Source organism: Trachymyrmex septentrionalis, unplaced genomic scaffold (genome assembly GCF_001594115.1).
Source record: "Trachymyrmex septentrionalis isolate Tsep2-gDNA-1 unplaced genomic scaffold, Tsep1.0 scaffold53, whole genome shotgun sequence".
NCBI lineage: Eukaryota > Metazoa > Arthropoda > Insecta > Hymenoptera > Formicidae > Trachymyrmex > Trachymyrmex septentrionalis.
The window spans coordinates 3,263,809-3,277,575 of record NW_017305705.1 but is presented as its reverse complement, the minus strand read 5'-3'; the positions used below and the strand labels follow the sequence as shown (position 1 = coordinate 3,277,575).

General features: G+C 35.0%; 1 protein-coding gene across 2 annotated transcripts in view; it reads right to left on the bottom strand.

Annotated features, from left to right (window-relative positions):
• Positions 1-13,767, bottom strand: part of LOC108752053 (HIV Tat-specific factor 1 homolog) — a 31,087-nt gene that overhangs the window by 6,840 nt on the left and 10,480 nt on the right. For both annotated transcript variants that reach the window (XM_018492651.1, XM_018492652.1), the window contains exons 3-4: positions 3,624-3,790; positions 109-295 (exon numbers count right to left, since the gene is read on the bottom strand). In XM_018492651.1, coding sequence (XP_018348153.1) covers positions 109-295; positions 3,624-3,790 — 354 coding nt within the window. The remainder of the gene's footprint in view (positions 1-108; positions 296-3,623; positions 3,791-13,767) is intronic.

Below are 13,767 nucleotides of genomic sequence, written 5' to 3'. Positions count from 1 at the left end.
TATATAAGAAATATATATAAGAAATATTTAATCATAATTATAATCGCGACGTAAAGTTAGTAGTATTTATATTAAAATAGCACACGTAAAAAAGATAAAAAAACTTACGTCATAAATGATAACTTTCCTGACATCACCACACTTCAGGCACTCGGATCGAATATCTTGCTGATATTCCAAGAGCAGTTGGACTTCGTTGTCAAAATCCTCCGGTGCGAAAAGATTCTTTATGATGACAACTCTTTCGCATTTCAGCGGTTCGCCTCGCATACGCTCCGGTCGCCAGTCGAACAATCTGTAAGCAAACAAAGTAAAAGTACAGAATGATAAGAATATTCTTATATGACAATAAAAATAGCATTTAGATTCAAATAAGCTATACAGAATTTGCGAGTTATCTTCGTGTCTTGGTTCATTGTTAAATGTCAACATATCCAGAAAATTACAGTTTATTCATCAGAATAAGAAGCAACCTGATATTAACGTTGGCATTTAACACTAGTATCGAGCAGTCTGACTATTTCTATTTTTTTATATTAAAATTATATTTTTTGTGCGAAAGATAGGATTTTGAAATATTTTTAATAATTATATCCTTTATACTCATGAAATATTTGCTTTTTTATCACTTTTCTTATTTTCATAATAATTCAATTGTTTAGTTCTTTTAATGGTATGGAACATTGGCATTTTTTTTGTTCTAGTGTTAACGATATTTCAAAACATGAAGATAAGCGCAAACCGCGTAAATTCTTTGAAGAGAATATCCGTAGAAATCTTAAAAGTATTTGGATTTTAAATTGATTGTAAATGTTTCCTCTGAGGACTCAAATCTATATATACATATATTCTTATTGATAATTACTTTATTCGAAACCATTAATAAATGGTATAAACGGTTTATCTTTGACTATCGTTCTTATTGATAAAGATATCAGTGGACTGATAGGATTCCACATCTGCCGATTCTTCGCATGATATCACGTCAGCACGCTGCTATCGTTACTGGAAGTGACGTTTCTCAAAGATTAAAGATGCCGACAAACGTCGCTGATACAGCACAAATTGGCGGCACCGAGCCGCATGGTCGAGAATAACTCGTCAAAGCTGTGAGAACAGTCGCAATGATCGATAAATCGTGGCTCACGATTCTCCTTCTTGGAATTACTTGAGAAAATGATGCCGATGGTTAGGATTATCATATCTGAATCACAAGAAAAGAGTACATATGTATACTTTTTTTAAAAAAAAGATATTACTTCGGAAGGTGGGGGATATAATTTTTATGCATTAAATGTTGGATATTTAATAAAATAAAATTTCTAAAACATGACTTTTTATTCTTATTAACATATTTTATAAATATAAAATTTTAGTAAACGACCACACAAGTTTTGAGATCTTAAAAAGAGTATATGTACTCTTAAAAGGGGTAACCCCACCGATGGGGAATGTTATGGTGCTAACGTAGATTCACGACGAGTGTCGAAAGAGTGTGTTGCTGCAAAGACTACTTCCGGTCAGCAAACGTGGGCCCGTGCGTATTCACCAATAACTGGTTTTCGCAAAGTTCAGGGCGTTGACCCTGCGCACGCGACCTACGCCGGATAACAAGAGGATGCTGCTAACGACGAAGGCGCGACAGAGATACGTCGAGATTGAGCAATGCAATGAAATATGATGACGCGAGAAAGTTAAAATCGATGTTAAAGATGAATCACACGATAAATGTCTTTGAAAATATTTTATTTGGAGCCCTATCCTATCATGACTGCAGGCTCTTGAATTATTATTATTATTCTTATTATACAACTTTAATTATTAATTATTATTACTTTCATTGTATCATTAGATATGTGCAAAAGCATCACGAATTTTAAATCAAACATGCTCGATCCTGAATCATTTAGAAATGCTCGACGTCACTTTCATCATTCGCGCGAAACAGTTACACGACACTGAAATACGCACGGGACGAAGTCAATGTCATTCAGTGCGATCGTTATACGTTTCGATTAACGGGTTAAGCCGCTGCAATCTGTCGGGAAGTGCGCCGTGCCCGTATAATTTTGGGTTGGTCTGTATGCAGACCGGCGCGGCGGACTAAATGCGGGTAATCGACGTGCGCAGCTGCCTTTGCCGGAACCGCCAACGCCAAGCAGTCTGGCGGCTGCAAACCCGGGGCCGATGGCAGTGCAATTATAAAGAGCCTTTACACACACTGCAACACGTGTTACACGAGGCATGCATCACGGAGATACACGAAGGGTTTTTCTGAATTACATGGTATCACGTATCATAAAATCACGCGTACAACGCGCTTCGTGATTCGAAGGCATCTCCTCTCGTGCTGTCTTAAACAAGCCGCTTGCGACACGCGTGCATCGCCGGTGCATAGAAACCTTAATAAGATGCACACGCGTGGCGGCGGATGCACCGTGGATGAAACGTATCTTGATCCCCCGGGGATACGCCGTCTTGCATGGACGCGAGCGAAAAGAGAGATGAATGGACCGGAGAGAAACCGAGGAGAAACGTGATCATTCCGATTTTGCAATGCGAATCACCGCGCACGAGTTATACGGAGCGTCTCGAAAGGAAGTGACATCACGCTTTCAGTCAATGAGCTCACGGGGCAAAGGAATATTTAGAAAATAAATATTTGTCTTAACGCAATCATATGGGTGTTTTAGAAATAGTTGGCCAAATTTTAGGAACATATTCCACTCATTGTGTAAGGATAAAAAAAAAAGTCATATAAATGTGGGTTCGGAAACGCTTCCTCTTTCCAAGTTATAAACAATTTTTTATTTTATACTTATACCTTTGTTTTATTTTATATTTACATCTATATTTTATCTTATACTTATATATCTATATTTTCATTACAGAAATTGCTGGAAATGATTTCCTTCCGCATCGATGCATGCTTCGCATCGATGTCGCGTGGATTGTCGAAGACGTTCCAAAATTCTCGGTATTTCGTATTTTTTCGTACGCAACAATAATATGATTTCGGAGTACTTCCACAATAGCAACAGAAGTATTATACACGAGGATCTTAAGATGTCCCCATAAATAAAAATCCAAAGGATTCAAATCAGGCCAAGCAATGGGTCCTCCTCTACAAATCCATCTATTGCTGTAATTATTATTCAGGAACTCTCGAGCAGTGAGGTTGAAATGTGCTGGAGCTCTATCATGCATGAACCACATTTGATTGCGTATCTGTAGTGGAACGTCTTTTAATACTGGAGGGAGTTGCGTTTCCAAAAATTGTCTGTAGTTGTTACCATTAAGTGTAGGAAGAAAAATCGATCCAAGAAGGAAATCTCTAATAATAGAAGTGTACAATTCATGAAACGTCAAAACGAGGCATGTCGTCCGACGTAAATACGTACAATTTAAATAAGAAATGTTTATAACTTGGAAAGAAAGCGTTTCCGAACCCATGTTTATATGACTTTTTTTCATCCTTACAATGAGTGGAATATGTTCTTAGAGTTTGGCCAACTACTTCTGAAATACCCTGTATATGTATACATATATCCAAGTGTTAACTGACATTAACCGTTTTAACGAACATTTAAGATAATTTATTCGTAAAATTTGTAGAAACTCACTTTTCCTGCATCTTCTTCTGTCGTTCCTTATCCTTTTTTTTTCTCTTCGGTTTCAACGCGGGATCATACTCGCCCTTCATTTGAAACTTCGCCCTCTGAACCGACAGTGTTTTTCCCCGGATTTGCGAACCATCTAAAATTTTCAATGCCAAATCCACCGACTCTACCTAGAACAGATATCAAATAATCGATGATAAATTGCAAATTGGTTAAAAATCATTCGAGAATCCACGAAAAGCAAATCAAAATGTTGTGCAGAAAATTTTTGCACGTCTTGTACTGAAAGTAATTAACGCAGGACGTAAAAGAGGCGGCGTTAATAGACTGCAGTTCCTAGTTATTGTGTCAAAGTAATGAAGGTACTATTGTTATCTGACAATGTGTTCGCGATAAAATTGATGATAAATCCATAGCAAAAATTGACGATCAATTTAAATACGTTTTATAAGCCGGCTACGCCCACGACAATCACTGAGTTTACATCGACAAAATAAATTCTAACTTACATGTAAAAGGCTCGACCATGGATTTATGAAATGGGCGTATTCTCGATTCAGTAGCTATTTAATTAAATGAATCTGTCCTTTTATTGCGTAACCCAATTTTCCCAACAAAATTTGTTAATTTAAATTTTCTTGTTTATCGAGGAAATCGTCGAATATAAATTACATTGTGAAACATATCATGAAATTTAGTGTACAAATGTACTTTTAAGTTATACTAGTAAATTAAATTTAATGTATCTATAATTGAAAAGTATATATTAGTGTACTTTTTCATAAAATTTTATGTGAATGTGAATGGAATTTAATGTTCATTTAATGTTTTTAATGTACCTGCTCGAAATTTGCTTCCGTTACATATGTTCCGTTAATGGTAAATATACTTTTTTCAACAGTATGGAGGGGGGGGGGAGAGAGAGAGAGAGAGAGAGAGAGAGAGAGAGAGAGAGAAAGAGAGCACGTAAAATACTTAAGGATATTTCATACATATTTTCAAAATGATAATAAAATTATGAAAAAATTACAGATTATTCTAAATCACGTTTAAAAATAATATGACAAATTTGGTGACGATTAGTAAACCTACTATCTGGATTTATACTATCCGGTTTACTATCTCGATTTAATACATAGTATTTTGTTAATCTGTGCTTTTAATAAAAATATATTAAAAAATGTGATAATGTATTATAAAATGTATTATAAAATAAATGATAAAAATCTCAATTTTTTTAAATATAAGTCCATTATGTATTCAAGATTATTTACGTAGAGTTACATTACAATGCATGAATTAGTTATCCAGTAAATAAAGAAAATATTTATTTGTTCTATATCTTTGTAACTAATCAATGAATAAAAATGAAACTTTGCATAAATTATTTTGAAATATTTAAAGTACTTATAAAAAAAATGTAAATTTTTTATCATTTTTTAAATTTTAATTTTCAACCATAAAAATAATAATACATAAAATAAATAAACCACAAAAATGTGTTATTAAATAAAAATGTCTTATTCACACAACTTTCATATGTATATCGTTTTTTTGAAATGTAAATATTAAACATACTTTCAAATTTAATTTTCTTTGCAGGGATTGTACGTCTAATATAATACATCTTTAACATTTGAAGGCACTTTTAATAGGAACTTTCTAAGTTGTATTACGCGAAAAAGAAAAATATTTAACAGAACTTTATTAGCAGCATATATAAAAGAGGTAAAAAAAAACTATGACTCTAAAGAGATCAGAAGATTAAAAGTAAGCTAAAATTAAACGTAAGTTCCAAACCTAAGCCGGCAACTACGGATTACATCGTCAAAACTAAACTATATTTCTTAATGGCTTCAAAGAAATCCTATGGAACTTTCGTATATGGACAAGTCATAAAAACGTAAATAACTTATCGTTTCAATACACATTTGTGGAGACTAATACACACACATATATATATAGATCATCAACTGTATTCGCAAACATTCTAGGAATTATTTTGAGCTGTTACACCATCGTTTGCGTTTTGAACATTAGATGTGTCAAAAAGCGTATAATATATGTATCAGAAATAGCGAAACCATTTCAGAGCAGTAATGGTATCACGCTTATTTACAAAACCCATAAAACCTAAGCAGCTTAGCGCCATTTTAACCGTGACTTCATGCCATTCATAGATACTATGAATAGGAAATAAGGATTTGCCAGTGTCTCTCTTTTATCGAAAAAAGATACGACAAATAAGAGCAATGCTTCTTTTATATAAGAACGGAAATTCTTAGGGAAAAAATGCTTGATGACATCCGGCGAGATAAAATTCTGCCAGCCTTGAATTCGGTGGTTGAATATCTCGAGACAGCCTGCATAATGCAGCAACTGGTCCTTGTTTCATATGCATTTGGCGTGATAATGCGCGATGAGGCAAACGTGACTAGAATGTTGACTATCTAAATATGCACACAGAGCGATGTCACGACGAAGAATGACGTAACGATCTCCGAAACAAGTCTCCCTTGTAAAGATGACCTAAAAAATAGCTTCCCTACTACACGCTCGATATCTTTAAGATCGAGAAATCGAGCGGAGGCTATTCCGGGAAGTATTCAAAGGCGATCGTAATGATTTACCGTCGCGCGTCGACCCACTTAGGCGAAATTCTTAGGTCCAAAATGATCCCCGCCGCGCGTCTCCTTCTACTCTACTATTTCAACATATCTATCAATCGTTGAAAATAAGAAATAATTTTGACCATTTGTAAAATTGCTACAAATCGAGAGTTTATGGCTAATTTCATAGCAATACCATGATATAAGAAGATGTATCATTCCCGAGGATGCGCACTAAGAGAACGAATTTGAGGCCAAAATTTGATTGGTTGTTTCCAGTATTATTATCGCCATTATGCGCAATGATACATCTTGCATTCTTACATGTGCAATACAAGCTTCGCGAAGAAAATTACGTAGAAAAAAAACACAACAGTTACAATTTTGGTATTTGTATTCATCATTCATATAAGAGTTCTAGACTCAAGGATATCTATACAAGAATCACGTAAACACACCTTAAGAACCTGCGGACATAAAGGGTTCTCGCCGTTCCTTTCATGCATCATCCTGTAACACCCACGCGCCAGACAACTCCAAGGTTCCATTCTTTTTCTTTTAACACGTCTCGCTTTCGCTTAGCCCTTAGCTGGTGGGACGCGAGCGGAAAGCGACGTGAACTGTTGACGTCATCATCTCCGCACAGGGCTTGCAAAAGTAATTTAAACGGGGAGATCCCCTTTCTCAATTCCTATCGCATGATCTGTCTCACGTCACGAAACCAGTATTATTTCCCGCTGCAACCCGTTTCCTGCGTGGCTCTGATACACAGACAAGGCATTTACGCGATGTCAAGGAAGTACAAATCGTGCAATTCGTAATAATTATTTTCCTCTATTAAGGTCAACTTCTCGGAAATACTTAACTTAAACGAGCATTTTGCTAAACAAGATTAAGGAGGAGAAAGCACAGCTATCCGTACGTCGACTAGGCAACACGTGAAATGGTAATCTGTATGGTCGACATGTAGACATAGATCATCGTCGTTCGCGCGTAAACGCCCAGCAGTGATTAAAATGCCGGTTCTGTGGGTACGATTCCAGTCTTTCCAGATCCGTAACTTGGCCGTGGCAGCTACCAATGGGATTCGACTTATTGTCAGGCTCCTCGACCACCCAGACACAGCTCCCGCGGTCATCTCGCAACGCGGCCTATGTTAGATCACCACAATTATAGTATACCCTCGCATCCAGTTCACGTTAAATTACACGTGTTCTCTTCCAGTCGATGTGTACGCGCGTAACACATGTTACAATCATCAGTGACGCAGTCACGCGTCTTGGGGAAAATATTCTCACATCTTACAGGCAAGACATTCAAATTCATCGTTGATCTTCAACAAACACTGTTAACACGTTTGCACAGACAGTGTGCATAAATGTTGCAATAAAAGCGTACGTTCATTAAGGCTTTTCGCTTTTCACGACTGTCCATCTATACGTGCTAATGAGCTTTCTAGTTTCCCCTCCGTGTAGTCACTAGCTAACGTACTAAGAATACATAAATTAGACAATTACGTGACTGCTCGCGAGTGTGCTTCCCGATAAGATAAGTTTCTCCGAATATAAACGTCGTGATGTGATTTTCTTGCATGACTAATGCAACGCGTAACTGATTAACTGATGTAATTGCATTTAATATATCGATTTAAAAATTCATAGAGATAATTTAATGAAGAACATCAAGCTGTATCATAGTACGAGAGATGCTTAATAGATGCAAAACGCTACGTATGTATAGAAGATAGCATCTGAAATATCCATTTATCTGCATATAACGTTGATTAATGGCGAACGACAAGATTTCGAGGCGCCATGGATCATCGTTATTGTGAGATGTCGTGTATCTAACATGCTTCGGAACGAACACTGACGTTCCCTCTAAGCAACTATAGTTAGCCGACGTCTATTATCATTACTGTACTGGCGCCCGGCCAAATTTCTCGCCGAGATGCATTAAATACCGTGGCTACGCACGCGACGTGACAATTCATTAAAACTTTTAAGAACATGATTTGAAAAAAATTTTTTTTTCAAAAATTTTTTTCTTAAATAAGGAAGAAATGTCCTCGTCGATTATCTTTCCTTGCAACTCTTGGCTCCGTTAACGACACGTACTTCACAGTTCTACATAATTCGCATTCCAATAACCGCCGCAACATCCGTGAGTAAAGAGACAGGTTGAAGTGCAAGGCTGAGGAACGCATTGAAGAAGATTCACTCGAGACAGGTGGAAAGAAGCTGGCGACGGAAGAAGATCATTTGAAATTCCGTTTTGACTCGAGCGTAAAAATCTAATGCATACATAGCAATATCTCATTGCTTTCTTAACTCATGATGTTATTTTTGCTATTTTTAGACGCAAAAGGGAACGAGGGCTAAATGATAAGACGTGTTGACGCGTTGAATTAAACGCGGCGTGAAGTGTACGACGAGAACGGGTACATTACACGAAACGCTGACTCAACTAAAGGATCATACTGTATTATCATTAAAATGATTGCATGGTTGGTGCTACGCCTACGCTATTGACATTTAAGATCGTGGTTGTCCCACTAATTTGCATCGCACGAAATTCCAGGGATGAGTCAGCCAATTACACTCGATGATCGCGCATGTAAGCTTTATTACATCGTGGCCGATTTACAGTTACGGTATAACCGAACGTGTCATCGCAAGAGATGCGTACGCTGAATTTTTAATAACCCAATTTGCCTCCGCGAAATTATCACGCCGGTCAAGAGATCTTTAACTTAAAGAGTTGTAACGAGTTGTTATATGAAATTCTTAGCAGTTTTTAATGGAAAGAATTTAAATCGAAATATTCGACGGCAGATACAAAGAAGGCTGCAATTTAAATTTGATAAAGTGTTTTTCTCATTAGACATGCGACGTTCATTACAAAATAATTTCTTACTCTTGCTAGATAATAATATATCGATGTATCTTACAGCCTTATATTATCTTGAGTAGTACCAGGTAGCATCCGGCTTCCCTTGAGATGTGTATTTTGGGATACATTTCACTTTGCAGATAAATGTCGGGAAGCTGGAGGATGTTTCTCGAACTAACTACAAGAGTAGAATTTTGATCGATAATTTGCGCTCAAATTAGAATAAAATAACTTTTTACAACGTAATGGATGCTGGACTTATTTAAATAAAGAGGAATCTGTTTATATATCCCGTAGATACTGAATTATCCAATCTCACAAAGAGTAATTCGTTTGATCTTTAACATATTAAAATATCATGCATTGAGAGATCCTGACCTGACCTTGCAAGTTCTGGCAAGTCATTCATTTAATATTTATTTCTTATCTGATTTCCGTCTTCTAACGAGACGAGCACATCTTCGCCTTTATTGTATCCTATCGCGAAACTACAAAGTTTCCGCGATAAAACCGTTCCCATATTAGGCGCAGTGTGTCTCTTTTCATACGAGACGATACTACGCGTTGCGAGCGCATATACGCGCGGCACATTTTGCAAAACCGGTTTCCAGAATTCCGTAAGATCTGAAGTGCGCACGAGCGTATATACGGATGCGCTCATAAAAATTGTCGTTTTGTTTCCCATCGTACATATTTGCGCCGCGGGCGAGCACAATTAAGAACTGTTAACGCTTCGGTATTTGACTAACGACAAACGTCGCAGAAATTACGGCTTTGTAAATTGCTAATTTACACCGGCAAAATTTCTCCGTAAAAAAAAAAAAAACGTCTCATGAATGGATATGAGCATCGTCAACGGCGAAACGTCTATCACCTCGACCTTTCCTCCGGCTATTGACGACTAAGCGATTGAAGATGCTGAATGAAATGTTACTTACTTCATTTAGCGATCAATAAAAATTAACATTTCTTTACAAATATTCTCTATGTACGTTGGATATCCTACGTGGAAAGAACAAACTAAATATTTACTAAATGTAAACATATATTTCTATTTGATTACATTTGATCATGAGACCATTTGATTTTACTATCATTTTTTATAGAGTAAATATTTTTTTATTTACTGTAAATAAATATTTAATTATGTATTGAAAAATGTTAGTACTAAAAGAAATATTATATGTATTAGGATTGAGTAAATTTTGTTCTCAATGTGTCAGTGTAGATACAGATCTAAAAATAATTTTGTTGGATCAAAATAATTACGTAGGAATCTCAAGCATGACGAACAATGTTGCAAAAGGTTTTAACATCTAGCAATTAGTTTAAACGTTCTACATAATTATTTTGATAGTCCAACAAAATTATTTTTAAATCTATATAGCTAGTTAAATTTTTAGATACTTCAGCAAAACCGTCCGTTGCGTGCATCTTTATAGGATGCAGTTTTAATGATGTATGATCTTCCCGCCGCGCTGCTTCGAAAGCATCGATCGCTTCCTTTTGCGGTAAATGCACGTAAAAGAAAAACGCACCCGCTTGTGAATCTAGTCGGAACAGCTTCAGTCAGATCGAGCTCCTGATGGTTCGATTGCAGTGGTAATAATAGTTAATTGTTTGCACACTACACGATTAAATTTTGGGAGATCAGTGCATTCCAATTTTTCTCAGATATTATCGAATACATTATCAAGTAATATTTCAATTTCACTTACAACTTACTCTTCTATTCTTCGAGAAAGATTTAGAAAACACGTAACGTACATCGATACACGATCTTGCTTAATATGAAAACTTGATCTAAAATTACGATCATTTTCTTCATTTACATTTTTAAGTTTTGCATATACATATGTGAATATGAAATATTGAAAATGAAATCTAATTTATAAAAAACATGGTAAATATTTATTCTATCTTAAATATTAATTTTAGATATCACAAAAAGCACACTTATGCTTAAAAACCTATTAATTCGTAAAGTTAGTGTATGAAATTCATGAATGTGGAAGTTCAGGAAATTTGCGTATTAATAAGATTATTCAAGCGTGAAAAAAAATGAGCTAACTCTATTAAATGACTAACTCTTGACGTAATATTATTACTCTTTTAAATGGCTGATTAGACGTACCATTACAGTGACGTAAACTATGGTGACGGTGATTCTCAAGCCATAAACATGATCACTGTATCTACATCTCCATAATGCCTGACGTAATATCTAGAATTACTTGAATCTGTCAATCGTACCATTGTGATTTCAGGCACGCAGTCGTCAGCCCACCCCAAATTGCAATTCCGCGAATTGCAGCATTCCCGGTGTACCTTTCAAAGCATCAGGAATGCACAAATGAAACGCCGTCATAGTAGTTCATACGTAACATCACTCCCATCGTCATCCGCGAAAACACGGTCTGTATTTATGTGTGATAAAAAATGAAATAAAAATCGTGCTTTGATGTCACAGGCGTACAAAAAAGTTTTTCATTCCAACATTAAACGCGTAATATATTTAAGTACATGATTTAACTGTGATTGAACATGCGATATTCAAAAGTTTTGCAATATTCAAAATATATTATTATATTAATACTCCATCATAATCATCATCTATTATAAGCTATCATTATTTATTTTTACTGCACGATACAAGGCGTATGCAAAAATAGCTATCTCTCGTACGAAGATGGAGAGAAACGTGGATTTATCTAAATTATGCAACCGCGATAGCGACTAAGGGCGTCGTATGGAGTGCATAATAGTTATCACAAATGTGCAGTCGGTGTATTTTTCAGAGATAAAATACAACAGACACGGCATTTCTGACATTTGCAATGCGATAGTCAGATTTTCAGAATACATGATATATTTTTCGAGTATCGTACCATATTCAACATGTTTTTCGTACTGCTGAATCTCCCTAAGCGATAAGCCAGTAAGAATAATTAAGTTTAAGATTCGCGAAGTCTGATTCGACGGTGGCAAATTACGCTTTTAACCTCGCGATATCTTAGATTTATTTACTGACATTTCCTGCTATTCCTTACTACATTCTAATCAGCGCCATTTAAACGTTGACTCTCCAAAAGATACTATCGAACGATAGACGTTAATGCACCCAATTGGCAGGCTGCCACTAAATGGAAACGCTCGTCTGGTAGATCTCGTCTCGATGATATTTTAGAAGTGTATATACGCCCAATTTGAGGTCGTCACGCTTTCACAGTATTCTCACATCGTTCACTATTATGTATATAAAAATTGAATTTATCAATGGCCGAATCATGTTCTTTCATTGCTTACAATTACAAGTTGCATATAATCATTGTAAGTAATAGTTGACTCCTCATCTAAACATAATTTAATGGTTAAGCAAAATTATAAGAATCGCGGTAAACAAAAATGTCGAAAGTTGAATCATTTTTCCATATAGCTTGATTAACGATGTATTAGACGTATAGCGCATGCAAAGAAAATTACATTTTTGAAAGTATATTTAATATTTACACTTCAAATAAACTGTATACATATGAAAGTTGTGCGAATAAGATTATATTTTTGTTTAATAACACATTTTTGTAGTTTATTTATTTTATTTGTTATTATTTTTATTGTTAAAAATTAAAATTTTGAAAATAATTTAAAAATTTACATTTTTTTATAAGTAGATATTTTAAATATATTCAAAATAATTTATTAAAGTTTCATTGCAATTTACTGATTAGTCACAAAGATGTAGAACAAATAAATATTATATTTTGTTGATTTACTGGACAACTAATTCGTGCATCGCAAACTTTACGTGAATAATCTTGAACACATAATGTACTTATATTTAAAAATTGAGATGTTTATCAATTATTTTATATAATACATTTCCATATATTTTTATTAGAGTACAGATTTAAAAAATACCACTATTTATTAAAACAACTTATGATTTAAATAGTAAGCGCTTATCAAATTTGTCGTATTATTTTTGTGTGAACGTGATTTAGAATAATCTGTAATTTTTTTCATAATTTCGTTATCATTTTAAAAATATATATAAAACATCTTTAATTCTATACTATTTCAAATTATGAGCGCTATAGATAATGACAGTCTTTGCATATATTATTTCGTGAATTATGTCCCTTTTTGCATAACTAACTCTACGTCATTTGATGCAATAATAATAATTCGGTAGTTCTAATTATTCACAGAATTCTCATTGCTGATAAAGTGCTCTCGGCATTGAGTGGTCTGAAATCTTCTCTTACTTTGTTGCAAAGTTACTAATACTTATTCTACGCTCCGTTTTACGATAGTAATATTGAGCGCAATGTGTTGAGATACTTCAGCTTTGTTGACGCGCAGTTTCTCAAACATTTTGCGAGTAGTCGTCGCAGTTTCATTGAGTTTGTTCAACAATTCCTACATCGTTGACGCGTAATTATCGCACACTCTATGCTTGCTAAGTTCATATATCCTTGAGTTTTAAGACGGTTTGGTGATTATTATGCAAAGCGCGAATAGAAGTCATTAAATCGTACGCGTTCGTATGTACAACGATAAATTCCGCTATTTCGAAATCGTCTTAATCAAGGCAAACGTTAGATATTAAAAGAATGCAGATTTAAGAATGATCTATGGCATTTTTG